The sequence below is a fragment of the Camelina sativa genome, chromosome 10 (genome assembly GCF_030686135.1).
Source record: "Camelina sativa cultivar CO46 ecotype springtype chromosome 10, ASM3068613v1".
Lineage (NCBI taxonomy): Eukaryota > Viridiplantae > Streptophyta > Magnoliopsida > Brassicales > Brassicaceae > Camelina > Camelina sativa.
In genome coordinates, this window is record NC_141889.1 from 24,161,202 (window position 1) to 24,189,014 (window position 27,813).

At 37.6% G+C, this 27,813-nt stretch overlaps 4 protein-coding genes across 4 annotated transcripts; 3 read left to right on the top strand and 1 right to left on the bottom strand.

The window, feature by feature from the left end:
• The first annotated feature begins 512 nt into the window (after nt 1-512).
• LOC147937275 (uncharacterized) lies at nt 513-3,146 on the top strand. Its single transcript, XM_087467952.1, has 2 exons — nt 513-2,555; nt 2,778-3,146. Exons 1-2 carry the CDS (start codon nt 533-535, stop codon nt 2,900-2,902), a joined length of 2,148 nt encoding a protein of 715 aa, XP_087324078.1. The 5' UTR covers nt 513-532; the 3' UTR covers nt 2,903-3,146.
• A 4,120-nt stretch (nt 3,147-7,266) lies between these two features.
• On the top strand, nt 7,267-11,605 carry LOC104719566 (ABC transporter B family member 27). Its single transcript, XM_010437507.3, has 17 exons — nt 7,267-7,522; nt 7,937-7,999; nt 8,075-8,110; nt 8,192-8,266; nt 8,373-8,497; nt 8,600-8,699; nt 8,852-9,023; nt 9,112-9,230; nt 9,325-9,435; nt 9,519-9,663; nt 9,742-9,874; nt 9,954-10,029; nt 10,297-10,362; nt 10,439-10,546; nt 10,631-10,738; nt 10,855-11,052; nt 11,145-11,605. Exons 1-17 carry the CDS (start codon nt 7,448-7,450, stop codon nt 11,352-11,354), a joined length of 1,920 nt encoding a protein of 639 aa, XP_010435809.2. The 5' UTR covers nt 7,267-7,447; the 3' UTR covers nt 11,355-11,605.
• A 438-nt stretch (nt 11,606-12,043) lies between these two features.
• On the bottom strand, nt 12,044-15,135 carry LOC147937276 (uncharacterized). Its single transcript, XM_087468729.1, has 5 exons — nt 14,895-15,135; nt 14,423-14,662; nt 14,258-14,376; nt 12,795-14,018; nt 12,044-12,361 (listed from the first exon to the last, which is right to left on the bottom strand). Exons 1-5 carry the CDS (start codon nt 15,133-15,135, stop codon nt 12,044-12,046), a joined length of 2,142 nt encoding a protein of 713 aa, XP_087324855.1.
• Nucleotides 15,136-26,044: 10,909 nt separating this feature from the next.
• Nucleotides 26,045-27,783, top strand: LOC104719567 (phenolic glucoside malonyltransferase 1). Its single transcript, XM_087469577.1, has one exon. The coding sequence runs from the start codon at nt 26,212-26,214 to the stop codon at nt 27,637-27,639; it is 1,428 nt and encodes a 475-aa protein (XP_087325703.1). The 5' UTR covers nt 26,045-26,211; the 3' UTR covers nt 27,640-27,783.
• Nucleotides 27,784-27,813: the final 30 nt, after the last annotated feature.

The following is a 27,813-nucleotide window of genomic DNA, read 5'->3' on the forward strand; positions in this document are numbered from 1 at the left end:
AGTTTGTTTGTCCGATTTAATATCAATAAATTTAAAATACATTAATTTTGTATGTTTGTTAGTTTCCTAAATTGTAGCAAAATATAGATTATTGTAACTATTATGGTTTATTTCTGGGGGAATTTATTGATGTTTCTATTTATGATTTATTTTTTGGAAAACCCTATAACCCATTTATAACGTTGCGGGTATTTTTTATCCGAATCCGACTCCCTTAATTTTGGGTTATTTTTGTGAAATTAACCCGACCCGAAAAGACTTTTGTACTTCTCTTATTGAAAATTGAAAGTTTGGCCAAAAACAACTTTTTTGTTATTAACAAAAAATCATAACACCAAATTAACGCTTGTTAGTAACTACTCTGTTAGCAAGATTAACGATATGTTTGGTTTGGCCAAATCAACAAAACTTGATCCATAAATATATCAACAATAACAATACTCTGGTTATCAACAATAAAACTAAACTAAATGATATCCCACAATAACAATACTATACCTGACAGTTATGGCGATTCGATCTAGGGTTTGATATGCTTTGGTTCAGTGCTGTTGAGAGGCGGAAGATTGGTCTTTCGTGTGCTCTGGTTACGTTTGGATCTCGGAGATGGATCGGAAATCTGTCTTCGATTTGGTCTGGGTTCACTCGGGACTTACGGGATCTCTTTCTCTATGGTGGGGATCGAGTTGGATCGAATCTTATCGGGCTGATTGAGGATTCGATACGGTACGGGTGGATTGAGGATTTGTATCGGGTTGGTTTTATTGAGGTTGATTCGATTCGGGTTGATTGCGAGTGCGATAGGATTTGCTTCCGGATTGCATGGCGATTGATTTTGCTTGTTATACATTGTCGAGATTTTCATATCATGTTGATTGAGGCTCCATCTGAATATACTATCGGGAGGATTCATTGGTATGTTAATTATGGTATGAGATCAATTCTCTTTCCTTGGTTTGTCAGATGGGTATCTCGTTACGATCTTGTATTGGTGATTCTGGAATGTTTTGTGATGTTCTCTGAGATATCAATTTCGGACAGATTTTGTCTATCCCTTGACAATGGGTGTTTTGTTCAAGTGGTATTTATCCGCGAGCTCAGTTTGATAGGGTGGTTTTATAACTGCTGGATCATTCTTTCTTCAGTGGGCGATTTGTCTGATTTTCTGAGAGAATTGTGTCTTGCGGTGTCGTGTTTTTCAGACCTCAAGGAGTTTTGGTTGTGTCGTTGGTGGTCTATCATGTCTCAGTTAGCACTCAACAAAGGCAAAGCTCCGTTGGTCCGTACGGAGACAGTGAGGATCGCTAATTCGGTTTTGGCTCAGAGAATACAACAATTCTCACTGACTCTTATTGGGCGTTTGATGAATCCAAGTGTTCAGCAAATGGAGTCTTTGGTGGCTAATCTACCGAAGATTTGGAAGCTGGAGGACAAGGTGGTAGGAGCAGACTTGGGTCAGGGCTTATTTCAGTTTAATTTTGAGGCTGAAGAGGAACTGCAGGCGGTGCTGATGAACGGTCCATACCATTTTGATGGGTGGATGCTCGCGTTGGTGAAATGGGAGCCTATCATATCATCTACTTATCCCTCCGCAATCAACTTTTGGGTTAAGGTAACGGGTATTCCCATGCATCTTTGGGAAGAAGCGACTTTGAGAGCAATAGGTAAGAAGGTGGGTATTCTCAGGGAGATTGATGAGGAGACTGGAAGTTTCTGTGTGACTGTTAATGGCTTTAATCCTCTCCTTTTCAAGATGGTTGTTCCCTTTGAGTTTGGAGATGAGGTTATTGTCTCCCTTGAGTATGAGAAGCTGACAGGTTTTTGTGAGCATTGTTCTCGTCTAACTCATGATGTGCGTGAGTGCCCAGAATTGAAGAAGGGAGCGGGGGAGCAGGTCGCGGAACAGCAAGTGGATAAACGGTTTGTTCTGAAACATCATCTTCAGGGTAAGCAAGGGGGATTCAAAAGTGAAGGTGGTTGGGAGAAACCAAGGAAGCATGTTAAGAGGGCTTTGGATTTCCAGGGTCACGAGGGTATGCACGGAGATGGGGGTGCTTATGGTTCCCGATATCAAGAAAGGTTCCAAGGTTCAACGTGGGGACAGAAAAAACAGTTTACAGCTGTGGAGTCTAGTGGCTCTGGTGGACAGAGAGGTTCGCAGATGCTAAGTGGTGAGTTAGAGGGACAGGTTCCTTCCTTCAATCTGAATCGAAAGGGTATGGGACCTGTGTGGCCAAAACCGTTGTATAAGGTCAAACAGGGGAGCGCGGTGAAACAGAATGCTGTTGCAAAGAGATCCCAAGAGGAAGAGGATGCGGTTGGGAGAGGTTCCACTTCTCAGGCTGTTACGGTTGCTCCGGAAGAGACTCTCACCGGATTGGTCAAGGAGGGAGAGGAGACTGGCTTTATGGAGGAGAATGATGACTTGTTGGAGGAGGGAGAATATCCCGAAGGTGATGATGCGGTTATACCTGATACTGAGTTGGGTAAGGAGGACGACACTCTCACCGAGCAGGGTACGGATTCACAGTCGGATATGACTGGTGATTCACAAGGTAAACCTCCTGTTTTAGTCTTGCCGGATTCGGTTTTGGGTCTTGTTAATAACGCTTTGGCTGATGTTAAGCTAGTGGATCCGGTAATACATAGGGTGAGACTTAATAGGCCTAATGTTAGAAAGGGTGTTAGTGGTTCAGGAATAGTTGCTAAAAATGTTGTTAGGACTTTGGCTTCTCCGGGGAAACGGTTATTGGCTAAGGCGTTATCTAAACCTGCAGGTGCAGGAAAAAAACAGAAGAGTCAGGGGAGGCAAGATATTCCCTTGAGAGGTAAACCAGCGGATGGTAGTCGTCAAGTCAAGAAAGGGACGGTGGCTCTCCCGAAACCACCGGCGCACACGTGAAGATCCTGAGTTGGAACTGTCAGGGCATTGGGGTTGATCTGACAGAGAAGTATTTGGGTGATTTATGGAAGCAACATCGACCAGACATTTTATTTTTATCAGAAACTAAGAAATGTTTTTCTTATTTGCAAAAGTTTCAGAATAAGTTTGGTTTTAATAATTTGTATACTGTTGAACCCTGCGGGACAAGTGGTGGTTTAGCATTATTTTACAAAGATGAAATAAAACTCTCAGTTCTTTATGATTGTGATCGCATTATAGATGTACAAGCTTTCTTTGGCCAACAATTAGTTTATATGTCTTTTATTTATGGGGATCCGGTCCCCCAAAATCGAGTAAAAGTATGGGATAAATTATCGGATATCGGGTCTTTCCGTGTTGATCCGTGGTTTATGATTGGTGATTTCAATGAATTGAGTGGTAATCATGAGAAAAGGGGAGGTGCTTTGCGTCCAGCCTCTTCTTTTGTGCCTTTTAATTCCATGATCCGACATTGTGGGATGTTAGAGTTTCCTTGTTATGGTGAGCATTTATCATGGAGGGGTAATCGGTGCAATAACCAGGTTGTTCGGTGCCGGTTAGATCGTGCTTTGGGTAATGAGGACTGGCAAGGTTTTTTCCCGAATTCCAAGGTAGACTATTTGGATATGATTGGTTCTGATCATTGTCCAATTTTGGCAACTTGTCTGAAGACACATATAAAACGGAATCGGCAATTCCGTTTTGACAAATGCTGGTTGGGGAAGGATGGATTATCCGGGGCAGTTGAGTCAGGTTGGAATCGTACTATAAATTTCCGGCCTACGGGCTTTGTGGATAAAATAAAGAATTGCAGGAATTCGATTTCTTGGTGGAGAAAGAATAATATTTTTTCTGGCCCAAGACTCATTTCGTCCTTAAAGGCGGCGTTACAGGAGGCGAAAATGGATGATTCAATTTCTCAGGAGGAAATTCGAGGTATAGAGAGGAAATTAAAAGAAGCATATCGGGATGAGGAGTTATATTGGCAACAAAAGAGTAGGAAGTTCTGGTTAAGGGTTGGGGATAAGAATACAAAATTTTTCCAAGCTTCTACTAAACAGCGTCGGGTAAGAAATAGGATCATTGGTCTTTTTGATACAGATAATGTATGGAATGAATCGGCTTCAGGTATGGAGAATATTGCTACAAAATATTTTGAGGACCTTTTTAGGAATTCAGATGCTCAAGGTGTGTCAGAGATGTTACAGGAGGTTACCCCTTTAATATCGGATACTATGAATAGAGATCTAATTCGGGATATTTCTGAAGCCGAAGTTCGGAAAGCTCTGTTTGCTATGCACCCGGAGAAGACACCAGGACCTGATGGTATGACGGCCTTGTTTTTTCAACGATTCTGGTCTTCCTTAAAAGGGGATTTAGTGGCTCTAGTCAGAGAGTTTTTCCGTTCAGGACGTTTTGACCCGTGTTTAAATGAGACGAATATTTGTCTTATTCCTAAAGTTGATCGTCCGCAGCGGATGGCGGAGTTTAGGCCGATAAGTCTTTGTAATGTGAGCTATAAAATTATTTCTAAGATCCTGTGTTTTCGGCTTAAGCGGTTTCTCCCATCTTTGGTTTCCGAAACTCAGTCGGCTTTTGTTTCGGGTCGTTTAATAACGGATAATATATTGGTTGCGCAGGAGATGTTTCATGGGTTAAATACTAATAATAGGTGCAAGTCGGAATTTCTGGCTTTCAAAACGGATATGAGTAAGGCTTATGACCGTGTAGAATGGGCTTTTTTAGAGGCAGTCATGGTTAAGTTAGGGTTTGATCGGAATTGGATCTCTTGGATCATGTGGTGTGTATCTTCGGTGTCGTATCAAGTTCTTCTTAATGGTCAACCCCGGGGTTTTATTAAACCACAGCGGGGTCTTCGTCAGGGGGACCCGTTGTCACCGTACTTGTTTATACTCTGTACAGAGGTTCTGATAGCGAATATCAAAAAGGCAGAACGGGAGAAAAAGGTAACGGGTATCACAATCGCCCGGGATAGTCCTACCATTTCGCATTTGTTGTTTGCTGATGACAGTCTTTTCTTCTGTAAAGCAGAGGCGACAGAATGTCAGACGGTCATGGAAATTATCAGGAATTACGGCAAAGCCTCAGGACAAGAGGTTAATTTAGAGAAATCATCTATAATGTTTGGCAAGAAGGTTCCTACTGAGATAAGGGATCAGTTGAAGTCAGTTATTGGTATTACCAAAGAGGGAGGTATGGGATCTTATTTGGGCATTCCTGAAAGCCTCCAGGGTTCAAAAAATAAGGTTTTTGGATATGTCAAGGATCGATTGGATGATCGTGTCAATGGTTGGAATGCAAAGCTTTTATCAAAAGGTGGTAAGGAGATTATGATTAAATCGGTGGCTTTGGCACTTCCCACGCATGTGATGTCCTGCTACAAATTGCCGCAAGAGTTGACATCTAAATTAACGAGTGCTATTTCCACTTTTTGGTGGAAATCCAACGATAAGGCTCATGGTTTACATTGGGTGGCTTGGGATAAACTATGTAAGGATAAGTGTGATGGGGGTCTAGGTTTCAGAGCCTTGGAACAATTTAATGATGCTATGTTAGCAAAACAGTATTGGCGTTTAATTCAACACCCGACGTCATTAATGGCGAGGGTTTTGAAAGGCCGATATTTTAGCAATAAACACCCGCTTATGGCCAAAAAACCTTCTAATCCCTCCTTTGCCTGGAGGAGTATTTTTTCAACGAAAGATTTAGTGGAATATGGAGCGCGATGGGCGGTAGGTTCGGGTAGTTCTATTTCGGTTTGGAGAGATCCATGGATTCCGGATATTAGACCACGTCCTGCCAATGGTCGGGGACGACTCTGGTTACCGAGCTTGATGGTGAACCACTTAATTAATCCTGTCACGAAGGATTGGCACTTGCCTACTCTAGAAGAGTTTCTGGATCCGGGGGATATACCGATTATTCGGCGTATGTCGGTCAGTAAGGTCCAGCAACGGGATCGGTTAGTATGGCATTTTACCAAGTCAGGGAAGTATACGGTTAAATCAGGTTATAGATTAGCCAGAGAACTGATGACGGAAGTCGAATACGGACCAACATGTATGGCCCTCAGGGCCCAGGTGTGGAAGCTGGATGTTCCCCCAAAGGTCCAACATTTTTTCTGGCAGATTGCGTCGGGCACCCTCCCAGTGCTCGAACGACTTGCGTATAGGGGTATCCGGTGTGATACACTCTGCAAACGGTGTGGGGCTGCACCAGAAACTATCAATCATGCTCTCTTTGAGTGCCCTCGCTCGCTCGATGTTTGGGAGTTGTCCCTAGTTTCGTTAGTCCCCGATGGCTTTCCATTTGCTTCAATTTATGCAAATTTAGACTTTATTTTTTGGCGGGCAGCCTCTCAGTCGGGGGATTCGGATGTAGCTAATCGTCTTCCTTGGATACTTTGGACATTATGGAAAGATAGGAATAAAAAAGTTTTTCAGGGGTTACAGGCCGAGCCGACGGAAATTCTACACCAGGCGAATAATGATAAATTACTATGGGAAGAAGCAAAATCCTATTCGGATAGGTATTTGCATACTACGCCTCTGGTGGAGGATAGGGGAGCGTTTCCTCGATGTCAGATTGATGGTTCTTGGAAAGGGTCAGATGCTATGCAGGGTCTAGGATGGTGGTGTTGTAGTGATGATGATGCGACTCTCCTTTTGGGAGCACGGAGTCAGAGATGCGGTCCTACATCCTTACATGCAGAGCTACAAGCCTTGATTTGGGCTATGGAGTCACTCTTGGCGGCTGGAGTTGGATGTCAAAGCTTTGAGACAGACTGTGCAGAATTGGTGGCGATGGTGCAGACGCCTGACGATTGGCCATCTTTTTCGAACCTGTTAGAGGAGTTTCTTGTGCTCAGACCATGCTTTTCCTCGTTCTCCCTGATCAGGATCTCTAGAGAGCTCAATGTAAGGGCAGATTGTCTAGCCCGTTCTTCAAGATTGCTTTCCTCTGAAATTTCCTTTGTAAACTCTTTTCCTCCGGTTTGGGCAACCAATCTTGGAGTTATTTTTTAATTTGATTAATGTTTGGTTGAAAAAAAAAAAAAAAAAAAAAAAAAAAAATATATCAACAATAGTTGATGATAAAAATTATGTACTATAAAATTTATGTTTTAAATAACATTAAATTTAAAATTTTCGTAATATTTTTTTTAACATTTTTCGTTATGAAAAACGCCATTTTCCTGTAAACAATCACCTACACTGAAAAAAAAAATCACCTACACTGAAAAAAAAAATTATAAATATTGAAAAAGTAATTGATTATGTTTGCGCTTACCAACTAAAGTCTTGACTCTTGACAATAACTTTAAAGCAGATTTCATTTAATAAAAAAAATTATATTAATAAATACTCTTTATTCCCAAAATTACCAGGAAGAAGAAGAAACCAACTTGTGGAAAGAACAAAAACACCAATTCGTTTTTTTTTCATGGCTTAGAAAAATATAAGCCAAAACAAAAAGGTTGAGCCTTTTTCTCTATCGTTTGAGATGGGCAACAAGAGACTCTTGACTGGTGGGTCAAGTAAAAGTAGTAGCTACAGAGATCCTCTGTTGCAGAATCAGGTTCATTCCATTAACCCTTTCTTCTTTCTCACTCTCATACTCTCATGTCTGATGATTCTTGCTTTTGTAAAGTTTCATGATCGATGTAAAGTTTGGACCTTTCATCTCCTAGGTTTTGGAAATTTATCAGAAAGTTCTTAATTGTGGTGACGGGTTCTGTTTCCAGTGTCATGTGAATTGAAATTACAAGTTCAAATCCAAGAGAGTGTGGTTAGTATTTGAAGTATATGGTTCTCACTTGACCAATTGATCATTTGATTTCAATCATTGGATTGTTACAACTGGAAGAAATAATTCTTAAAGTTTGATTCTTGATTTAGATTTAGCCAAATAAAAGAGTTCTCATGTTTCAGTGAAAATCTTGTTTACAAAGTTTTCTAGTTGTTAGTTTGTTTACATGGCACTCGTATGCAGGATAAAACGAAAGCGAATGAAAGCGAAAATGGTACAAATGATCTTGAGCATGGTGCAGTTGAGGTATTTGTTTGTACTGTTTTTTACAGAAGCATTTCATGTATAGAAGTGATAAGTATCTTATTTTGGTTTTTTCAGGCAGCAAATGTTGGATTTGGTAGAGTCTTTGCGTTGGTGAGTGATTTTTTGTTATAAGTGTATAGTATAGCACTCTTATGTAAAGATACATCAATACTCAAAATACTTTGGTTGCAGGCAAAGCCAGATGCGGGAAAGCTAGTAATTGGTACCATTGCTTTGTTGATAGGTTCAACTACTAATCTCCTCGTTGTATGTCTCATCTCTTTGATCTCCAACTTCCTATCTATTTTATCTTAGTTGATCTCTGAACTGGAATCGTCTGAACAAAGAAAGCTGAACTTTTTATGTTATGTAGCCAAAGTTTGGTGGGATGATTATAGACATTGTATCAAGAGATGTCAAGACGCCTGAGAAGCAAACTGAATCCTTGATCGCTGTTAGAAACTCCGTAGTGATCATTTTGCTTATCGTTGTAATCGGGTAATTTGCATTTTCAAAGTATTTCATTAGTCCCCTCTTTCATCTTTAGAGTTTTGGTTTTGTCTAAGTCATACTTCTTTTTCTATAACTGTGTTTCTTTAGATCGGTATGCACGGCTTTGCGAGCGTGGCTGTTTAACTCTGCTAGCGAAAGAGTTGTGGCTCGACTGAGAAAAGATTTGTTTAAACACCTAATGCATCAGGTAAACCATTTTTCAAGATTTTTTATGATTTGCTTTCTCCTTCATTTTTTTAATTTAGTCGTTCATGCATTGTTTGTGACTTTTAATTGCTTATGAACTAACTCTACAAGAACTTGATCGACAAAGATGTTTTGTTGTTCTCTGCTTAACAGGAAATAGCGTTTTATGATGTAACAAAAACTGGAGAACTCTTAAGTAGACTATCCGAAGACACACAAATCATAAAAAACGCTGCTACTACAAATCTTTCTGAAGCTCTTCGTAATGTAACAACTGCGTTTATTGGAGTTGGTTTCATGTTTACATCATCTTGGAAATTAACATGTAAGAAGCTTCTCATGTCTTTTTCAGTTTTGATACTAATAGATGGAGTATACTTACATATCTTCTTTTTCATCAATCATGCTTTTAGTGTTGGCACTAGTAGTAGTTCCGGTAATTTCAGTTGCTGTGAAACAGTTCGGCCGCTATCTCCGTGAACTTTCACACACAACTCAAGCTGCAGCTGCTGTTGCTGCATCAATTGCTGAGGTTTTAACTCTGCTTTTTTTATACAGAGGCTTATCAATGTTTATTTTCTCAGTTCATTATTTTAGATTGATTGGATCAATATGTACTATTTTAGGAATCTTTTGGTGCAATCCGAACTGTTAGATCATTTGCGAAAGAAAGCTATATGGTATCACAATATTCCGAGAAAGTCGATGAGACGCTGAAGCTAGGACTCAAACAAGCTGTAAGTTTTTGTGGACGAAACACATCGCATCAAATTTAAATTTTTTGATGTATTTTGAGAAGATATATTTTGGGATGATTTAGGTACTTGTTGGGCTGTTCTTCGGTGGACTAAACGCAGCTTTCACATTATCTGTTATTACGGTTGTTAGTTATGGAGCATACTTGACAATATATGGTTCCATGACCGTTGGAGCACTCACTTCCTTCATTCTTTATAGCCTCACAGGTTTCATTTGCATTCATGTTTCTTGATCTGAGATTTTTGAGAGAACTGTTGTATTAAACTAAGATATTGTTCTGACAGTTGGTTCATCGGTATCTTCTTTGTCGAGTTTGTACACAACTGCCATGAAAGCTGCAGGTGCTAGTAGACGTGTTTTTCAGATCTTAGACCGTGTTTCTAGCATGCCAAGTTCAGGGGATAAGTGTCCCGTCGGGTAAGATTTTGCTCTCATACTCCTTATTGTAAGAACGGGATCAGTTTATATTCTGATGGAGATATTATTATGATTGCAGTAATCCTGATGGAGATGTGGAATTAAATGATGTCTGGTTTGCTTATCCTTCTCGGCCTAGTCACATGATACTCAAGGTAACACTAAATCGTTTTTTGTACTTTTGTTTATATATCACGGGTTAGATCATAATATTTTCAGAAGAAACTTGTATCCTTCAACTCATAAACAATTAGTATGACTAAAAGTTTGGTTGATAAAGGTTTGGCTTTTGTAAGTGTTTTGACTCCATAGTTACAATATAACAGATTCTTGAACCATGACTATATATGTTTGAGGATGATAACTGGATTTGTAGAGCTGTTACAGTTCTAACCATCGCTTAAACACTCAAACTTTTGCAGGGAATATCGTTGAGGTTGACACCAGGTTCAAAAGTTGCACTTGTAGGACCAAGTGGTGGAGGAAAAGTAAGTTCATAACGAGAGCCACTTCTCTCGCAAGGTCCATTGAATGTTTTTCATATCTTTCATTTGCTATGTGCAGACAACCATAGCCAATTTGATTGAGAGATTCTATGATCCTCTCAAGGGAAAGATCTTGCTTAATGGAGTTTCTTTGATGGAAATATCTCATCAGTACCTTCACAAACAGGTAAACAATTCTTTTTCATGTTTATGCATATTTGGTAGAACCCAAATTTGGACTTTTTCTTACCCTGGATTGTATTCATTTCAGATCAGCATTGTAAGCCAGGAACCTATTCTTTTCAACTGTTCAGTGGAAGAGAACATTGCATATGGATTTGACGGTGAAGCTAGTCTTTCCGATGTAGAAAATGCCGCGGTAAGCACATCTCAAGTCTCTTTCTTTCTCCATTTTTGGTGTGCTCATTGGCACACAAGGCTATTCATGAACTGAACACACATTCTGATTGGGATCAAAATGAAATGTTGTGACAGAAAATGGCGAATGCACACGAGTTCATTGAAGCATTCCCGGATAAGTATAAAACCGTTGTTGGAGAACGAGGATTACGGCTCTCAGGAGGACAGAAGCAAAGGATTGCAATCGCAAGGGCGCTTCTTACAAACCCAAGTGTTTTGCTTCTTGATGAAGCAACAAGTGCACTCGACGCAGAAAGTGAATATCTTGTTCAGGTAACAAAACAGAACACTGAAATCAAAACTCAAAAAGACTAAAAAAACAAAAACAAACTACTCATATCCTAATGTTCTGTATCTGTTTGCAGGATGCGATGGACTCGTTAATGGCAGGAAGAACAGTGTTGGTGATAGCTCATAGGTTATCAACAGTTAAGACTGCAGATTGTGTGGCGGTTATATCAGATGGTGAAGTGGCTGAGAAAGGCACTCATGATGAGCTTCTCAGCCTTAATGGAATTTACACCAATCTTGTCAAGAGGCAGCTCCAAAGTTCATCCTCTGTCACCAACTTGTGAGATAAGTTCAGTCTTCTGACAACAGAAACAAAAAGAAAGAACCCATAGATTCAATTATAAGAGGCCATTTGTATAATTTGACTCTCTGATTACAGCTTCAGAGTTCTTTTTCTATGAAAACTGAAACCTTCAGTTTGAGCCAGAGGGTTCTCTGACAAAATTGTAAAAACTACTCCACAACCGTTCCCGGAGTTATCTTGCGAAAAAAAACTCTATTTTCCTATTAAGGAAAAAGACGAAAATTTTTGATATGGATCTTCGTCCAATCTAAAGTCCAAAACTCCAAATGAAAGACGGAAGAAACTAAGTCTTCCAAATACAATTCCAAATGTAACATTTTTTTTTTCTTTTGTTAAGAGGCATTCAAATTACAAACCATGAAACAAAAGTTTTACATAGCCAAAACCCAATTAGAAAAAGTAGAAAATTAACTGAACCAAACTAAACCCATAGTTAAAATAAAACCAGACTTGAACTGAATAGTTAAATCAGAACTAAAAAAACGGTTAGGCAGTAAAACCAATTCAAACCCACCCCACGCTGCCATCAATGATTGGCGATGAAACGAGATCGAGAAGGAGAAAAGAAAGGAGCAAGCGGCGATTAGGGTTTTTCTTCCTCTTGCTAAGCTCCTGTGAACCAGAGTAGAAGCATGTTGGAGGATAGGGTCGGGTTGGAGTCACAGAAGCTTAGTGTTCTGTTTCGCACAAGAGAGTCAATCTGTTTGACAAAAAGTTCGTTGGACCTGAAGCTATTCCGATGGAAGCGGTGATTCCTTTCCGTCCATAAGTTGTAGATCGTAGCTTGCCAAGCGGTGAGGACGAGGATCTTGGCATCTCGAGACCCTTGGAAGTTAATGAGTCCCTGAAGGCAACCTGACCAAGAACGCAAAGGGAAGAAGGAGCAATGGTTCGTGATGAGGTTCCAGATGGTCCAACTGAAAGGACAGTCAAAGAAAAGGTGATCGCAACTCTCATCATTCGAGCCGCATAGTAGGCAAGACGGATCTACCGATAGACCCCAAGATCAAAGTCTGTCCCGTGTTGGACATCTGTTCAAAACAAAGAGTCAGGTGAGGAATTTATGCTTTGGGATTCCTTTAGTATACCAAACGATCCTATACCATGGAACCTTAGGTAAGGTTTCTTTTAGGGAAGTGTAGATTTTTCCAGTCGATCGACCATCTCGTAGTTGATCATTTATCCACCATATATACGTATCCTCTTCGTTTGTTAACCGCAAAGTAGCTAGCTCGATGTGATAGTTGACATGTTGTTCTGCTCTTGCAGGCGGTACCCTCCATGAGCCGTGACGTCATAGGTCTGCAATGGTTGATCCTTGCGAGATTCCCAGAGGTCCTTCATTGTTTAGGTAAGTCGACAACCGTCCAAGACTACACTAGTGATCACTCCAGAACCTACACCTTCTTCCATTTCCCACCTTCATCTTAATCCAAGGATAAATCTCTTCCTGGAGCTTTAAGAGCTTGTTTGTTAGCCAGGAGAACTTAGTGGTTGGCTTCCGAGTCCAGAAGTTACTGAGGTCACCAGAAAGAACAGCCGATTTAAACCAAGCAACCCACACCGATCCTGTCCTGAAGACTAGCAGCCAGATAAGTTTTATCATACACGTTGTATTCCATTTCCGCAAGTCACAGACACCCAAGCCACCTTCTGATTTTTCAGTTGTTATAGTATCCCAAGCCACTCGAGCCGAGTGATGACCCTTTGTAGTTCCTTTCCACAAGAAAACTCCAGTTAGAGAATTCAAGGTGTCAATGCATTTCTTTGGCAAGAGAAAAGCTGAACACCAGAAATTAGTTAAGCCAGCAATGACAGTGTGAAGGAGTTGTAACCTTTCCGCAAAAGAGAGGGATTTCGCAGACCAGGCATTTAAGCTATTCTTAACTTTCTGGATCAGTGGGGCGCAGTCCAATAAGGTAAGTTTTTTAGTACAGAGAGGTATACCCAGATAGCGGATCGGTAGGTGTCCATGAATAACCCATGTTTCGTGTTTGATCTGGTCTATTTCAGGTTGAGATAGCCCTGAGGAGAAGAAACTTGTTTTTGGGAGACTAATAGCCAGACCAGAGGCAGCTTCAAATTCCTTTAAGATGGTGAGAACCGTTTGAACCGAGGCTAAGGATCCATCAACAAAAATTAACAAGTCGTCTGCAAAACATAAGTGAGTAAGCTTTAAGCCACGACACTTGTAGCGATACTTTAATTTCACCTCTTCTGCAGCTTTATCTAACATGGCTGAAAGACAGTTTAGAGCAAGGACAAAGAGGTTGGGAGATAGCGGATCACCCTGCCTGAGCCCCCTTCTACTTTTAAAATATCCATGTACTCGCCCATTGAAGCCAACCGAGAAGGAAGGAGTGCAAAGACATGCTCTAAGCCATTGAAGGTAGAGTTCAGGAACCTCTATTCCCCTTAGGCAACTAAAAATAAACTCCCATCGGATAGTATCAAAAGCTTTTGCTATATCAACCTTCATTGTTATCCGTTTGGGGCCTTTTTCTCGCTGATAACCATTTACAAGTTCCGCTGCAAGCATTGAATTCTCAACTAATAGTCTTCCTTTAATGAACGCAGTTTGATTCCGCTGGACCAAATCAGGGAGGGCAGGCTTGAGTCTTGCTACCAATAGCTTGGAAACTACCTTGTACAGGTATTTAGGCAGGATATTGGCCGAAAGTCTGAAATAAGAGAGGCTCTAGGAAACTTTGGAATCAAAGCAAGAGTTGTGGCATTAATCGCTGAAGGCAGGAAAGATGTTTGAAAGAACTTCAAAATGCTTGTGGTGACTTCGGAACCTAGAATACCCCCGGCGGCTTTGTAGAAAGAAAAAGTAAATACATCCGGTCATGGTGCCTTGTTGGCATTTAGCTTAAACATTACCTTTGATATATCATCAATAGTAGGCAGTCTTACCATTGATAGTTTTAATTCAGAAGGACAACGGTAAGTTATAATGCTTTGAATCCATGAAGGGCCAATGGAGAGGGGATGCATGAAAGCTGGACCAAGGAGAGATTCAAAATGACTAACAGCCAGCCAGTCTACTCATTTCCACTAGATCATCAATAATGGTTCCCGAAGAGATAGAGAAGGATCTGATGGCATTGAAAGCATTATGAATCCTAGTGATACGATGAAAGTAAGCTGTATTCAAATCTCCCTCTTTAAGCCAGTTAATGCAAGATCTTTGTCGAAAGTATGCTTCTTCCACTCTCTTGAGAAAAGTTTGGTGTGCAGGTCTTTCTCTTCTTGATAAAGAGCCGACGGACTTGATATAGCTTGTACCTGCACAGATTGAAGCAACAAGTTACTCTATCTCACTCTGTTTTGTATATCTGAAAGTTCTCTCTCGATAGTGTTTTTAGCTCTCTTTTGAGTGTTTTATGTTTTGCACTGAGAGTTAACAAACATATTTCCCGTTGATTTGTGTTTCCAGCCAGAATTCAATTGGTTTCCATCGTTTGGATGAAAAGCGGGTGGGTGGTTAGGAAGTTGAAGAACTTAAAAGGTTTGGTACCAAAAGAAGGGAGGGTTGCATCAAGGTTTGGAAGGCACGGCGTGTGGTCCGAGAAGACAGGTGAAAGGAAGGAGGCTATAGTGTTAGGGTAAGAAGCGATCCAAGGGTTGCTCACAAGTAATCTGTCAAGCTTTTTGGCAATAGGGTTTGAAGGATTTTTGTTTGACCAGGTGAAAAAGGGTCCTTCATAGCGCACATCAAACCGCTCAAGTTGTAGAAGACAATCCCGCAGTTCTGTCATTCGCGAAGTTAAATGGTTGACACTTGCACTAGAGTGCTCCCCAAGATGGATAATTTGGTTGAAGTCTCCTACTACCCTCCAGGGAAGTGAGTCTAACTGCAACCGCTGCTAGAGGTCAATTACTTCACACCAAAGGTCAGTACATTTGTCACTTTCATTTGGTGCATAAATTGTTGTGAAAAAGAATCTTTGACCCCCCTTGAATTGTGACTTCATTGGTGATCATGTAGCGAGACTGATGAAGAACAGTTACTGATGCAGGCGACCTCCAGATTAGGACGATCCTGCCATCAGCGTCTGAGTTGTGGTTCGATGTAAACTGCCAGCTAGGACAGGAAAGATTCATGACACGGTTCAAGCTTGGTTCTTTTATATGGGTTTTTAGTATGGCACCAAAAAGAGGCTTGTTAATAAACAGCCAGTTAGCAAAAGGCCAATGCTTATCCGAGTCATTAAGTCCTCGAACATTCCAAAAAAACTGTTGTATATACATGGGACAAGGGAGGTGGTTAGGAACAAATTGGATTCTCTCCCAATAGTCGGAGAGTCTCCGAGTTACTTATGCTTGACATAGGGGGACAGAAACTTCAATTTCCATATCAGACGGGGCGCATGATTAATGGGAGGGGATGAGGGTGGTGTAGTTGGGGGGGGGGGGGAATGAAGATGTGTGAGGGTTGACTATTAGAGGTGAGGGATCAGGGGGGGTTGATTGGTAGCTAAAACATCAAAAGAGTTTGAAGTAGCAAGAGAGGGGGTCAAGCAGCGGTCCACTAGAGCAGGTAGTGATGGTTTTTGTTGATGTTTTGTTTACTGAGGTATGGCGGGGGTTGATTGGTGGTTTTTGTTGCAGAACAGGTAGCTCAGGCCCCAGAGGAGAAACTTTAAGGCAAGAAGAGGATGAGTTAGGTCCCTCAGGTACTAAGGTACTCTGCTCCTGTACTTGATCATTTTTAGGTGCAGGACTTTGTGATACTAGCTTTTTTCTGGTTAGATTTGCAGGTTTACTTCGAGCTGGGGTCAAAGGAGTAGTTGCAGAAGGGCAGTACCTGACGACATATCCAATTTCGCTGCATTTTGTGCAAGTAGATTGGATCCACGGGTACTCAACAACTACTGTGATTACTTCACCATTCTCACGAACAATCTCCACGCTTGAAGGTAGAAGCTCCGTCAGGTTTCGTTCTAGTTTTACATGCGCTTCAGTTAAACTGACAAGATTCCTGGTGAATTCATCTATTTCCTTTGGCTCTCCAACCAGACCCGCCACAAGACTAATGCATTTTCTGTGCATCAGGTCGAAAGGCATACCTTTAAGGTGAGCCCAGATAGGCATTGCATTTATGTCAGGTTTGTCCCCTCCAGAGGAATCCCACTGAGCCACCAAGAACATACATTCACCAATGTACCACATCTTCTTCTCTAACACCTTGGTACGTATGTACTCGTTTGGTAGTCGAAATAAGATCGAGTTATTTGAATGATTAAGGTGAATTTCCAACCTTTGGCCTCTGCCCCACATGTGACCGAGGACACTTTGTATATGCTTAAATGTTGGCAATCTGCCTTTGAACATACCAATAATGAAGTCTCTGTGAATTTCAGCACCCTCATGAAAAACCGAATCAGGGATGACTATTCGAGGCTTCCCTTCCGGTGAGTAGTCAACAAGAGCTAGCCGGGAGAGAGATTTATCTGCTTCTTTTTTGAGTCGTTGTGCCAAAGAATTTACACTTCGACTGGGAGGGGGATGGGTTTGCGGAGTGGGGAGAGGAGGAGGAGGTACCAGAAGGGTAGTTACCACTGGAGTAGCATCAGCAGGATCTATCAGGATAGTCCGGATAGGAGAAGGAAGGGTAGATTGAGCAGTGTTAGGTCTGGTAACAGTGACTTTCGCATAGAATGGGTTGGTTGCAAAGAAACGTTAGGGTGGTTGATAGTCGGGATAGGAGAAGGAAGTGTAGATTGGGCAGTGCTTAGGAGGATACGGTTAACCTTCGGTGTTGGACAAGGAAGCAGTCCGTTAGTTTGAGCTATAGTACTTGCTTTGGACACTGTAGTAGGGTTTTTCAGATCTAAGGTTTGTGGTTAAAGTTTGATTGTATGCATTGAGAATTGCCTGGGCCTGAGGGTTGACAACTACAGGAGTGGACTTATGATGCGCTGGGAGAGCTAGGATCACTCGCTCGGAGGCGATATAATCAAGGGAAGAAAGGGAGGGAGAGTTGGGGGATAAAGGGGGAAAATCATAGAGGGAAGCAAGAGGATTTTGGTCAGGGGGGTCCGGAGGGAAGGGTGGGGGACGATGGGAACCACTTTCAGCCTTAGCTGAAGTAGGATTTTGGCCGGAAAAACGATCTTCAGGGAACCAGCGGTTCCAAATGTAACACTTACTTTGCTCTTCTTTTACTATATTTTTTTGGAGAATATGCACTAGATACCACAAAAACAAAACATAATTAAGAAAATAACACAATTATACAAGTGTTTGTGAGAGAGTACTCTTTCTTCAAATACAATTACACTTATACCCATTTCATATATTACATGTTTTTTTAAATATCATGTCATTTTTTTCACATAAATAACAAACTCTCTCTCCCTTCATGCACTCTCTCTCTCTCTTTCAGCTTTCTCTATTACTCTTTCTCTCTCTTCTCTTCCCTCATGCTCTCATATCCACTCAACTTTCTCTATTACTTTTTCTCTCTCTTCTCTTCCCTCATGCTCTCTCACTGGCTTTTTCTTCTTTCACAATTGACTTTACAAACACATCAAACAACATCAATTCTTCATTTTCCAGCTTATTTATTCTTTTTGGTTTTTCTCCTTCAAATTGCAGAAGATATCTCACTATATGTCTTTGGATTTCAATTTCCGTCGTCGTGTATTTTTGATTTAATTCATGACATTTTGGTTTTGTAACACGCTATTTTATCGAATTACACGTGGCAACACGCTACTTTATCAAATTACACGTAACAACATAATATATCTCTCTTTAGTAATCTATTTTCTTAAATTACACGTTATTTATGAAGATTACATATGCTTTCGTTTGAAAACACGATTTTTAATATGAAAACACTTTTTTTTAATGATACGCTTTTTGCTTTAGTATATGCTGATATTTTTATTAACTCACATGTTTTTTTCACAAATAACAATACGTTGTTGTACTTTTGTCTTTTGTTTAAGGACAGTTTTGACTTTTTCTTCTCTTGAAAATGGTAGTTACCAAACTTTTCTGACAATGTGGTATTTACTTAATTTCTTTCCAAAATTGTGATATTCACTAATATTACCCTTTTTTGTTATGTATTTAAGAATTATTTGTTTTGAAACTTTGTTAAGAATTTCTTGTTAATTACAACACGAAAAAAAAGTTAATGAAAAATATGAATTCCTGAAAAAAATTATAATCTAGAGATTATTGAGTTAATGAAAGAATTTAGAAATACTTTCAAAAGTTACTATATATTTTTTGAATTGTAATGGATTTGTTTTAATAATGAGAAAAGTGATCAAAGTCCAACGAGTGTTTCATTATATAGAATATGCGTTTGATTTAACGAAAGCAGAAACATTGAACTTTCCTCATATTCATTAATCATTACTTATACAGAAACATTGCACATTATGATTTTTGTGATCCTTATTATAAATTATTTTTCTGTTTCCGCCACTGAATATTCTTAATTACTAGTGATTATTAGTTCACGCTTCTGACTTTTTCAGAAAACAAAAATATACTCTCTTTTTCTGTTCCTCATAATTTGATGTTTTAGGAAATTTTCTTTGTTCTTAAAATATTGATGTTTTCAAATTTTTTGTATATATTTTCCTTTTTTAATTATTTATTTGACTAAAAAGTAGAAAAGTAGGAGAGATAAAAAAGGTGAGAGAAGAAAAGAAAGATAATCAATTCATTACCCAATTGAAAGATAAAAAAGGTGAGAGAGAAGAGAAGAAAATGTATAACTTTACCCAATTGAAAGAAAAAATATATAATGAATTGATTATCTTTCTTTTGCCTTAATATGTATGAAATATACTAAACATCAAACTATGGAGACAGGAAGTATTAATCTAGAAGATTTAGTTGGAAGATGAACCATTTTTATACTAATAATTAACTTTGTGGTGGGAGAAATCTTTACATCATGAAATTGAAAGAATGTGTTGAAAGTATGTTTTTGTCATGATACCAAAAATTTTATTGATTTTGTATATACTTTTCACTGTTTTTAGAATTGTAATTGGTCTTTTGTTTTTGCTTTCGTCCCACTTCTTTTATTTTTATATAATATCTTCTCGGGAATAGAAAATTTCAGTATCTGAAAATGATGGCAAAATATCGTCATATTCGAAACGGCTCCACAGTCAGGGGTGTCCGACAATAATAGCAAAAGACAGTCATCAAATTCAAATTTGTTATGAACTCTACGTACTTTCGTGTGAACTGTGAATGACCCTCTAGCCATTTCGTCAGTTGCGTCATATCTTACGTCCGAAATATCAAATATATGTGATAGAACTCCATATATTTTGTTTGACAAAAAAAAAAAAAAAACTTCATATATTTTTCTAACACATTATACTTTTTTATTAATTATTTTTCTAACACACGATTTTAAGATTCCATAAATTATACAAAAATCTATTATAAATGTATATAGAGAGAGACAGATCTACAACGATCCCTAATGAATTATTGGTAATCCATACACTCTGGCACTCCCCACAAAACTTGTGTACCTTTTTTAATAAATAACTAAAGTATACATTCCTAGATTTATTAGTTGGATGCGCTGTTTTAAAAATCCCTTCTAGCACCGATTACGTTCCGTAAAATCGGTAGCTCCATCATTTCCACCTCGATTAATGACTAATTCCCGCCTAGCATCGATTATCCGATTATACCGTCTAATTCGATTAATTCCCGCATAATTTTGTATATACCAATTATTTTTGAAGCCAAATATATATATATTTTTATTATTTAAACATTGAAATTAAGAGTTTATGATGTTTTACAATAACTAATGTACAAACTTTTAATTAAAATCATAATTTTTTTTCTTAAAATTACGTTTTTATGTTTTTACGGTAATTTTAAAGAAAATACTATAATTTTATATTTTATTTGATATTTTTCTTTTCACATAAACATAATTATACATAAATTTAGTACTATATATTTTTAATTTACTATTAATTTAATAAAATAACCCAAAAACTAGTATCCAATTAATCCTCGTTTAATCTCCGATTTTCTCGCTAGGCGCTAGACCCAGCCCGACCGCCCGACTAGCGCCTAGCGATTTCTAAAACAGGGGATGGATGGTATCTATTATCCAGTTCTAAAATAAGCAGAAAAAACTTATAATTTGTTTGGTATATGTTGATTTCTTAGAATACAGAAACAAAATGATAGCAAAGAGTTGACAGTACTATTAAATTATAAATAACGAATCTCATATTAGTTACTTACTATACCACCAATACTAGTAAGAGAAAATTGCAAACTAAGCACATCATGGCTTATTGGTAATTTGAAATTAAAAATGTATTTGGTTGAAACTTAATTTATAGCATCCCCATATCATAGATCTTTTAGAAAGTACTAGGTTAGATCGCGCGATGCCGCGGGATGTTTTTAATACATTTGATGTTAAATATATGATTTTAATTTTCTGAAATTATATTAATCATAAAAATTATGATTTACACAATGAAAAAATATAGAAATGTATTGGAAAAAAAACTACAATGGTTTATAACTTCGTAGTATTTGTTATGCGTTTACATTTTAAGTCGATAAATTTAATTGTATAATTGGCTTAACGAAAATTCAAACACTGTAATCATCACCGTAGAAGAAATCACATCTATATTCATAGTAAATGCATGCAATAAGATAGACATATGATAATTTTTGTTTGATAATATGTAAAGTTTATGTATGTTGCTCCAAGAATCCAATAACTGATGTTTATCCTCCACACAGGCTTGAGAGATTAACGTAGCTTATTCTTAGAATGACCTGTAAATTAAGCAATTGTATGGTTTTTTTTTTTTTTTTGGTCGAGAAGCAGTTATATGGTTTGTTCTCAAATTTAGAATATCAAAGCGTTGACAAAAATAAACAAAAGAAATGAATAACTTAACTAATCATAACTTGTTAATATCAGAAATGAATATTATTAACTAATGATAAATGTGATGTGGAACATAGAAGGATTTTTACTTAACATGAAATGCTTAACTGTATTATTTAAATTCAATTGGCTATCTATTTTAAGATTTTATAAGTTATAAAGGAAATGATAAATGTTAAATGGTATTTGTTTTTAGATTTTACTTGTTGATTAACTTGTTAAATGAATCATTAGCATGCAGGCTTTGATAGCATTGACTTTGTTTGTATTTTTTATTGAATAAGTGACTTCTTGTGAGTTACATGTTTTTTTAAAATCTATTTTAGCAACTTCCATGTATTTTAGTGATTGTGCTACATACTATTGGTAGATGAGCTAAAACAAATTGTGTAGGTAATGTAATAATGTAAAAAAACATAATTGCGATTAAGAAAAAATTTCTTTGTTTTCCATGTACAGTTGTCTTTGCGATTAAGAATATTCCAATTGAAACAGAGGTTTTGATGTCAATCAAAACCGTTAGTGGTGCCATTACGATGACCAATCTTGTACCACTAACAAGCCTGCAACAAAAAAAACCTAAGCATACACAGGGCCATAAGGATTGTATTGATAAAAACATTTTATTTTTAACTATATCAGCTAAAGTTTTGTTGTGATCGTAGCTTAATTTAGCTTTTTTTTTTTTTGATCGAGTGTCTGTTAAGCTGTGATTGTTTTTTTTCCTTCTTCGCTTCCTTCTGTTCTCTCTCCACTTCTCCAAGCCGATCAATCTTTGTCCGTCATCATCACCAACTCCTGGTCCGACAATTGCTCAAAAAACTCCAGTGACGACTTTCGTAGATTGTCCGAGGAAGACCATAACAACGCCTTATGCTGCGGTGGCTGGAATTGCTCCGCCCAAATCCTCCGTGGCACCACCACCTCCTCCTCCTGCTGCGGCGGCGGAGGGAAAAGCTACCACGACCACCAATTTGCCTCCTCTATTGCCTGATTCAATCTGCAATATTGAAGAATATGATTGAGAGTCTCTGTTCATACCTTCCGTGTTGGTTACTTTGTGAACATTGATGCTCTTGATGCACTATACGAGAAGGTGGGATTGAATTGAATGAAACATAGACACACATTGTTATGTATGAAGAAAATGCTTAAATCATTGCTCAACATCCTGTGGTGAATGCAAGCTGCAAAGATGGGAAGAGTTTTAGTTACAATAGTAACATTAACATTGTTGTGTTTGTTGCTGTTAACGACGACTTGATTACGCCTGTTCTACAAGATGTAGATAAGGTAACCAAATGTAATGTAGTTCTTGGAAGAAAGTAGCTAGGTTGTGATTGAACAGAGGTACAGTCTTAGGCTGGTTTGTTTGAAATGTGCGAGAGTCATGTTGAGTTTTTTTTGCTGAATTTTCATGGCGATGTGCAATCTGTACATATGACAATGATGAGAATATGTTTGTGTGTGATATTTGCAGTGTTCTTCGCCATCCTGAGGCCAAAAATCAAAGTATCAATAAAAATACAGGTACACTATGTGTTAGTGAGACTTTGGATTTATACAATCTCTCTTTGCATCTGCATAAGATACATAAATATCATGTGTTGGTGATTATAGTCTTGTGTATGGATCAGTTTGCTGAATATTTGGTTTGCATGCATTTTGTAATTTATGCAGAGACATTGAAGTTGCATGTTTTTGAACAGGTGTTAAAATGTTCTTTAGTGCTGCTCTTATTCAGATTCTCAAAAAGGGAATCAATTTTGGTTTGTACGTTCAAACCAAGGTGGAGTTTTGTGTCCTCTTTGTGGTGAAACAAGAACCGTATAGTCAAAGGGTTCTTACCATGACGTTACTCTAAAACGTGTAAAGTTTGGTTTGGAATCAAACAGAGGATTGATTTTCAAGGTATTATCTATCTGAAAGTGTGTGCTCTTTGGCTTTGATCATCTTTGCCTCAGGTGGAGATTTTTGAAGATGAGTAAGAAAATGGTGATAAGATAAAATCAAAGATTAACTCTGGTTATTCTTGAAAAACCCCAAAATTAGGATCAACCATTGCAGGCATACAAGTGCTGAATCACCACACTAAAGAGAGGGTGAGATAGGGATATTGGAAGTAGAAGAAACCGATTTTAACATTGAGACAATGATGTGTCTATGTAGGCAAACAAAAAACTGATGTGTATTAATGTTAGAATTTTATTGGTTATATATTTTAACTTATGTGTCAACTCCTCCTTCAACTAAAAAGCTGAGGTGTCAGTAGCTGGTGAAAAACAAAGGAGTTTTATTGTATTGATCTAAACTAATAAAAATAAATAAAGATTTAAAAATAAAGAGAGTTAATAAAAATAGATCGGTTTAATTCTTTATTTAAAATCAAAGTTAATTATTTCTTTAAGCCATATTAGAAAGATATTATTTTGTTGTTAACATACTCATTCTGATTTTAAATTTTTCTTCTTTTTTTTTTCAAATTCTTATGTCCTTATTTTCAAATGTGACAGCTATATCAAATTCTTCCAACGTCCACACAACTGATAAAAACAAATTCACAAATGCAAATAGACCTTAACTAAATTTTATAGCCATGCATATATATGTATATAACGAACATTGATTTGTCAGTTCACGTGGTTTAACATCTATCTTTTCATAGTTTAAAATTTATTGAAAAATTGATAAGTCAATATCAAAAAATTTTGATAAGTGGGCATGTAATATTCTTCTTTCTTTTCATCGGACAAAAAGTTGGCAGCTGCTTTAAGTAGGTCTATAAATCACCATTTTTGTTAAGAGGGTGTATTGAAACCATAACTTTGGAAAATTTGATGGGATTTAGAAAATTTGGTATTTTGATAGATTTTAGGGAAGTTGATATGATTTTCTGTAAAATTCTTTCAAATCCCACTTAAAGAAAATTTAGAATTTTGATAGATTTTAGGGAAATTGATATGATTTTCTGTAAAATCCTTGATTGAATAACACAGGATTTGTAAACTTTACACAAATCACTTGAAATCGTCAAGTTGAATACACTCCTTTAGAGTTTTTCTTAGTCACTTAGTCCAATTGTATTCCCTCAAAATTATTTCTAAATTTTATTATATTTATATTATAGTCCACAATATTACTGATAATTAGTTATAATAGCAAAACTTTCATAAATAAATATACAATGCACAATTAAAAAAATTATATCAAACTATATTATAAAATACAAACTTTCTATGATAAAACAAAATAATATATATTTTTTTGAAAACATAAAATAAAATTACATGTAAAAAGATAAATTTACTCAATATATGGTTAATTATTGAATGATTGTTGTATAAAATTATTTTCTATGGTACATCTTTTATATATAATAGTTTCAATTTTAATTTATATGTTTGAATTTATGTAGAATATATTTCAAACAAAATTTAATAGAATTATTTGTAAGATATATAAGTTGTAAGGACTAAAATGAAATATATAAAAGGTTTTAAGGATTTCAATAATGCACCCTCAAATTTAAGAGTTTACTATTCAAACCTTTAAAATTTGAAGGTTTAAAAGTCTGTTGGAACTTAAAATCCCTTAAAATTTGAGGGTTTGAGAGGTTGTTGGAAATGGTCCGATGAAGACTCAATATCCATTAATGTGGTAGGAATAACAAAATCATTTTATCATATTATTAATTAGTCCCCTCTCGATATCCCACATTGATAGAATAGAAGCCTCAAATTGGACATACGTACCACTACTAAACTTCTCAAGTAATTAACAAAAAAAACTCAATATAAGAAAACAAAATCTTTTTTCGACAAAAGAGTTGCTTATTGAGCATATATTCTCATGCTATTCGACAAAACAAAGCTATCATCAATGAAAAATGTCATGAGAATAGATTTACCATAGAAAATGTTATGTATATTACTGGTCATGACATTTTTCATTATCCCGTATATAGCTTTAAAACAAAATAAGACGACTCTAATGTATATCCTCGTTTTGAGTGGTTTAGAAATGTGTTGTATTTGAAATTGTCCATATGTTGGCTTAATGCAATAACTATCTACGGGATAAGTTTGGCGCTCGTAGCTTTCTATAAGGTGCTAATAAAACTTGTGTGTAAGTTCGGTATCGTGTCTGACTTCTCCTGATAGTTCGATAATGCTGGTCCGCTGGAAGCTCCTTTCAACATCAAACTTACCATTTTTGGATGATCTTTCAACTTATTTGACCTCCTTGTGTCGCACTATTGTAGGTTATCTGAAACTTATATATTTCAGACATCCAAAAATATACATAACCAGTAAAAATTATTAAAACTTCGAAGAATAAATAAGAACAAATAAAAAATATATTATACTCCCATAACATGATTTTGAAAATGATAATGAAATAAATTAAAAAGATAACGAACTATTTTATTTACAAACGGTTTTTTCGTGTATGTATTTTTTATTCATAAATAAAAAGAAACTATTATAAAAACTAAATCTTTTTGGAAATTAAAGATATATATAGAGTATTTTTTTTTTTTGAACAAAGAGATATATATAGAGTAATAAGTATTATAGAAAGAGTTAAACTGTTAAAGATATATTTGACCAAACAAAAATAAAGGAAATACATCTAATACTCTTTTTGAAAATCATTTACCATTGACCAGGTTAAATTCTTTTCTTTTTTTTCTGTGCACCATTTGACCAGCTTGAATTCATACTTCAATACGTACTTCTAGATCTTTTTTGTTATCCTTTCTGTTTTTAAAAAAGCGAATATCCTTCTATTGTTTTGGTAATGTACTTATTTTTTGTTATTATTTTCTTGTTTGAAACAAAATTGGATTCCTCCTACCATTTTTTATTTTGTGATAACAAATTCCTATTCATTGTATATATATTATCATCATCGGATGAGTAAACCAATCTCACAACACATAATGGTGACCAAAGAAATGGTTTCATCACTTAACATCATCGAAGTGGTACGAGTCACCCCTTCAAACCCCGACTCGTCCGAGTCAGCAACTCTCCCACTCACCTTCTTCGACCTTCTCTGGTACAAACTTCACCCCGTCGAACGAGTCATCTTCTACAGACTCACCGACGCAACTCGCCCTTTCTTCGACTCAGTCATCGTTCCCAATCTCAAAACCTCTCTCTCCTCATCCCTCTCTCACTATCTCCCACTCGCCGGCAAACTCGTTTGGGAACAACTTGACACCAAACCAAGCATCGTCTACTCCCCAAACGACGCCGTTTCATTCACGGTCGCCGAGTCAAACGCCGACTTCTCACGTTTAACCGGAAACGAACCATACCCGACCGCCGAGTTACACCCGTTAGTCCCCGAGCTACATGTCTCCGACGACTCAGCCTCCGCCGTGTCGTTTCAAGTCACCTTATTTCCAAACCAAGGGTTTTGCATCGGCGTAAAAGCACACCATGCCGTTTTAGATGGAAAAACAACAACCATGTTTCTCAAATCTTGGGCGCACGCATGTAAAAATCAAGATTCTTCTCTACCGGAGGATCTAATCCCAAATTACGACCGTACGGTCATAAAAAGCCCGACGGATTTGGATACAGAGATCCTGAACGCTTGGCACTCAGTAGCCAAAACGTTCGCCGGCGGTAAAGAACCAGAAAACCCCAAGAGTTTAAAGCTCTTGTGGTCGCCGGAGATAGGTTCCGACGTCGTCCGGTACATTCTCAATCTCACTAGAGAAGATATTCAAAAGCTTAGAGAACAACTCAAGAGAGAATCCTCTGTTTCATCTTCACCAAAGGAGCTTCGCTTATCCACGTTTGTGATTGTTTACTCGTACGTTTTGACGTGTATGATCAAAGCTCGAGGCGGTGATCCGAATAGACCAGTCGGGTACGGATTCGCGGTGGATTGTCGAAGTCTCATGGTTCCACCGGTTCCATCAAGTTATTTCGGCAATTGTGTCTCTGCTTCTTTTAAAATGCCGTTAAAGGCAGAGACTTTTATGAGTGAAGAAGGGTTTTTAGCTGCTGCGAGTATGGTTAGTGATTTGGTTGAGGCATTGGATGAGACTACAGCATGGAAGATCCCAGAGATTTTGGCAGCATTTATGACTCTTCCACCAGGAGCACAGGTTCTGTCTGTTGCGGGTTCGACCCGGTTTGGAGTATACGGGTTGGATTTTGGGTGGGGAAGACCGGAGAAAGTGGTGGTTGTGTCAATTGATCAAGGCGAAGCGATTTCCTTGGCGGAGAGTAGAGATGGAAATGGCGGTGTGGAGGTTGGCTTCTCTCTCAAGAAACATGAAATGGATGCTCTCATTGATTTGCTTCGTAACGGACTGAAAGATTAAATCATTTTTCTTTCGAAAGAAAAATAATGTCAGAAATGAAATTTATTTTCTGTATTGATAAGACGAAATTGTAATTTTTTATTGTTACTACTCCATCCATTTCAAAAAAATTAATTATGACATTTTAGGATTTGTTTTACAAAAGATTTTCTATTTCTAATACTTCCTATAGCT

Excerpts from the sequence above, each read along its gene's own strand:
- LOC147937275 (XM_087467952.1), top strand. The coding sequence starts at position 533 with ATGCTTTGGTTCAGTGCTGTTGAGAGGCGGAAGATTGGTCTTTCGTGT. Across the intron at positions 2,556-2,777 it reads TATGACTGGTGATTCACAAG|GTGCAGGAAAAAAACAGAAG; the intron begins GTAAACCTCCTG and ends CTAAACCTGCAG.
- LOC104719567 (XM_087469577.1), top strand. The coding sequence starts at position 26,212 with ATGAGTAAACCAATCTCACAACACATAATGGTGACCAAAGAAATGGTT.
- LOC147937276 (XM_087468729.1), bottom strand. The coding sequence starts at position 15,135 with ATGACAGAACTGCGGGATTGTCTTCTACAACTTGAGCGGTTTGATGTG. Across the intron at positions 14,377-14,422 it reads TGATGATCTAGTGGAAATGA|CTTTCATGCATCCCCTCTCC; the intron begins GTAGACTGGCTG and ends TCCTTGGTCCAG. Across the intron at positions 14,019-14,257 it reads CTATTGATGATATATCAAAG|GTAGTTTCCAAGCTATTGGT; the intron begins GTAATGTTTAAG and ends TACCTGTACAAG.
- LOC104719566 (XM_010437507.3), top strand. The coding sequence starts at position 7,448 with ATGGGCAACAAGAGACTCTTGACTGGTGGGTCAAGTAAAAGTAGTAGC. Across the intron at positions 9,231-9,324 it reads TTGCTGCATCAATTGCTGAG|GAATCTTTTGGTGCAATCCG; the intron begins GTTTTAACTCTG and ends GTACTATTTTAG. Across the intron at positions 10,547-10,630 it reads ATCAGTACCTTCACAAACAG|ATCAGCATTGTAAGCCAGGA; the intron begins GTAAACAATTCT and ends TATTCATTTCAG.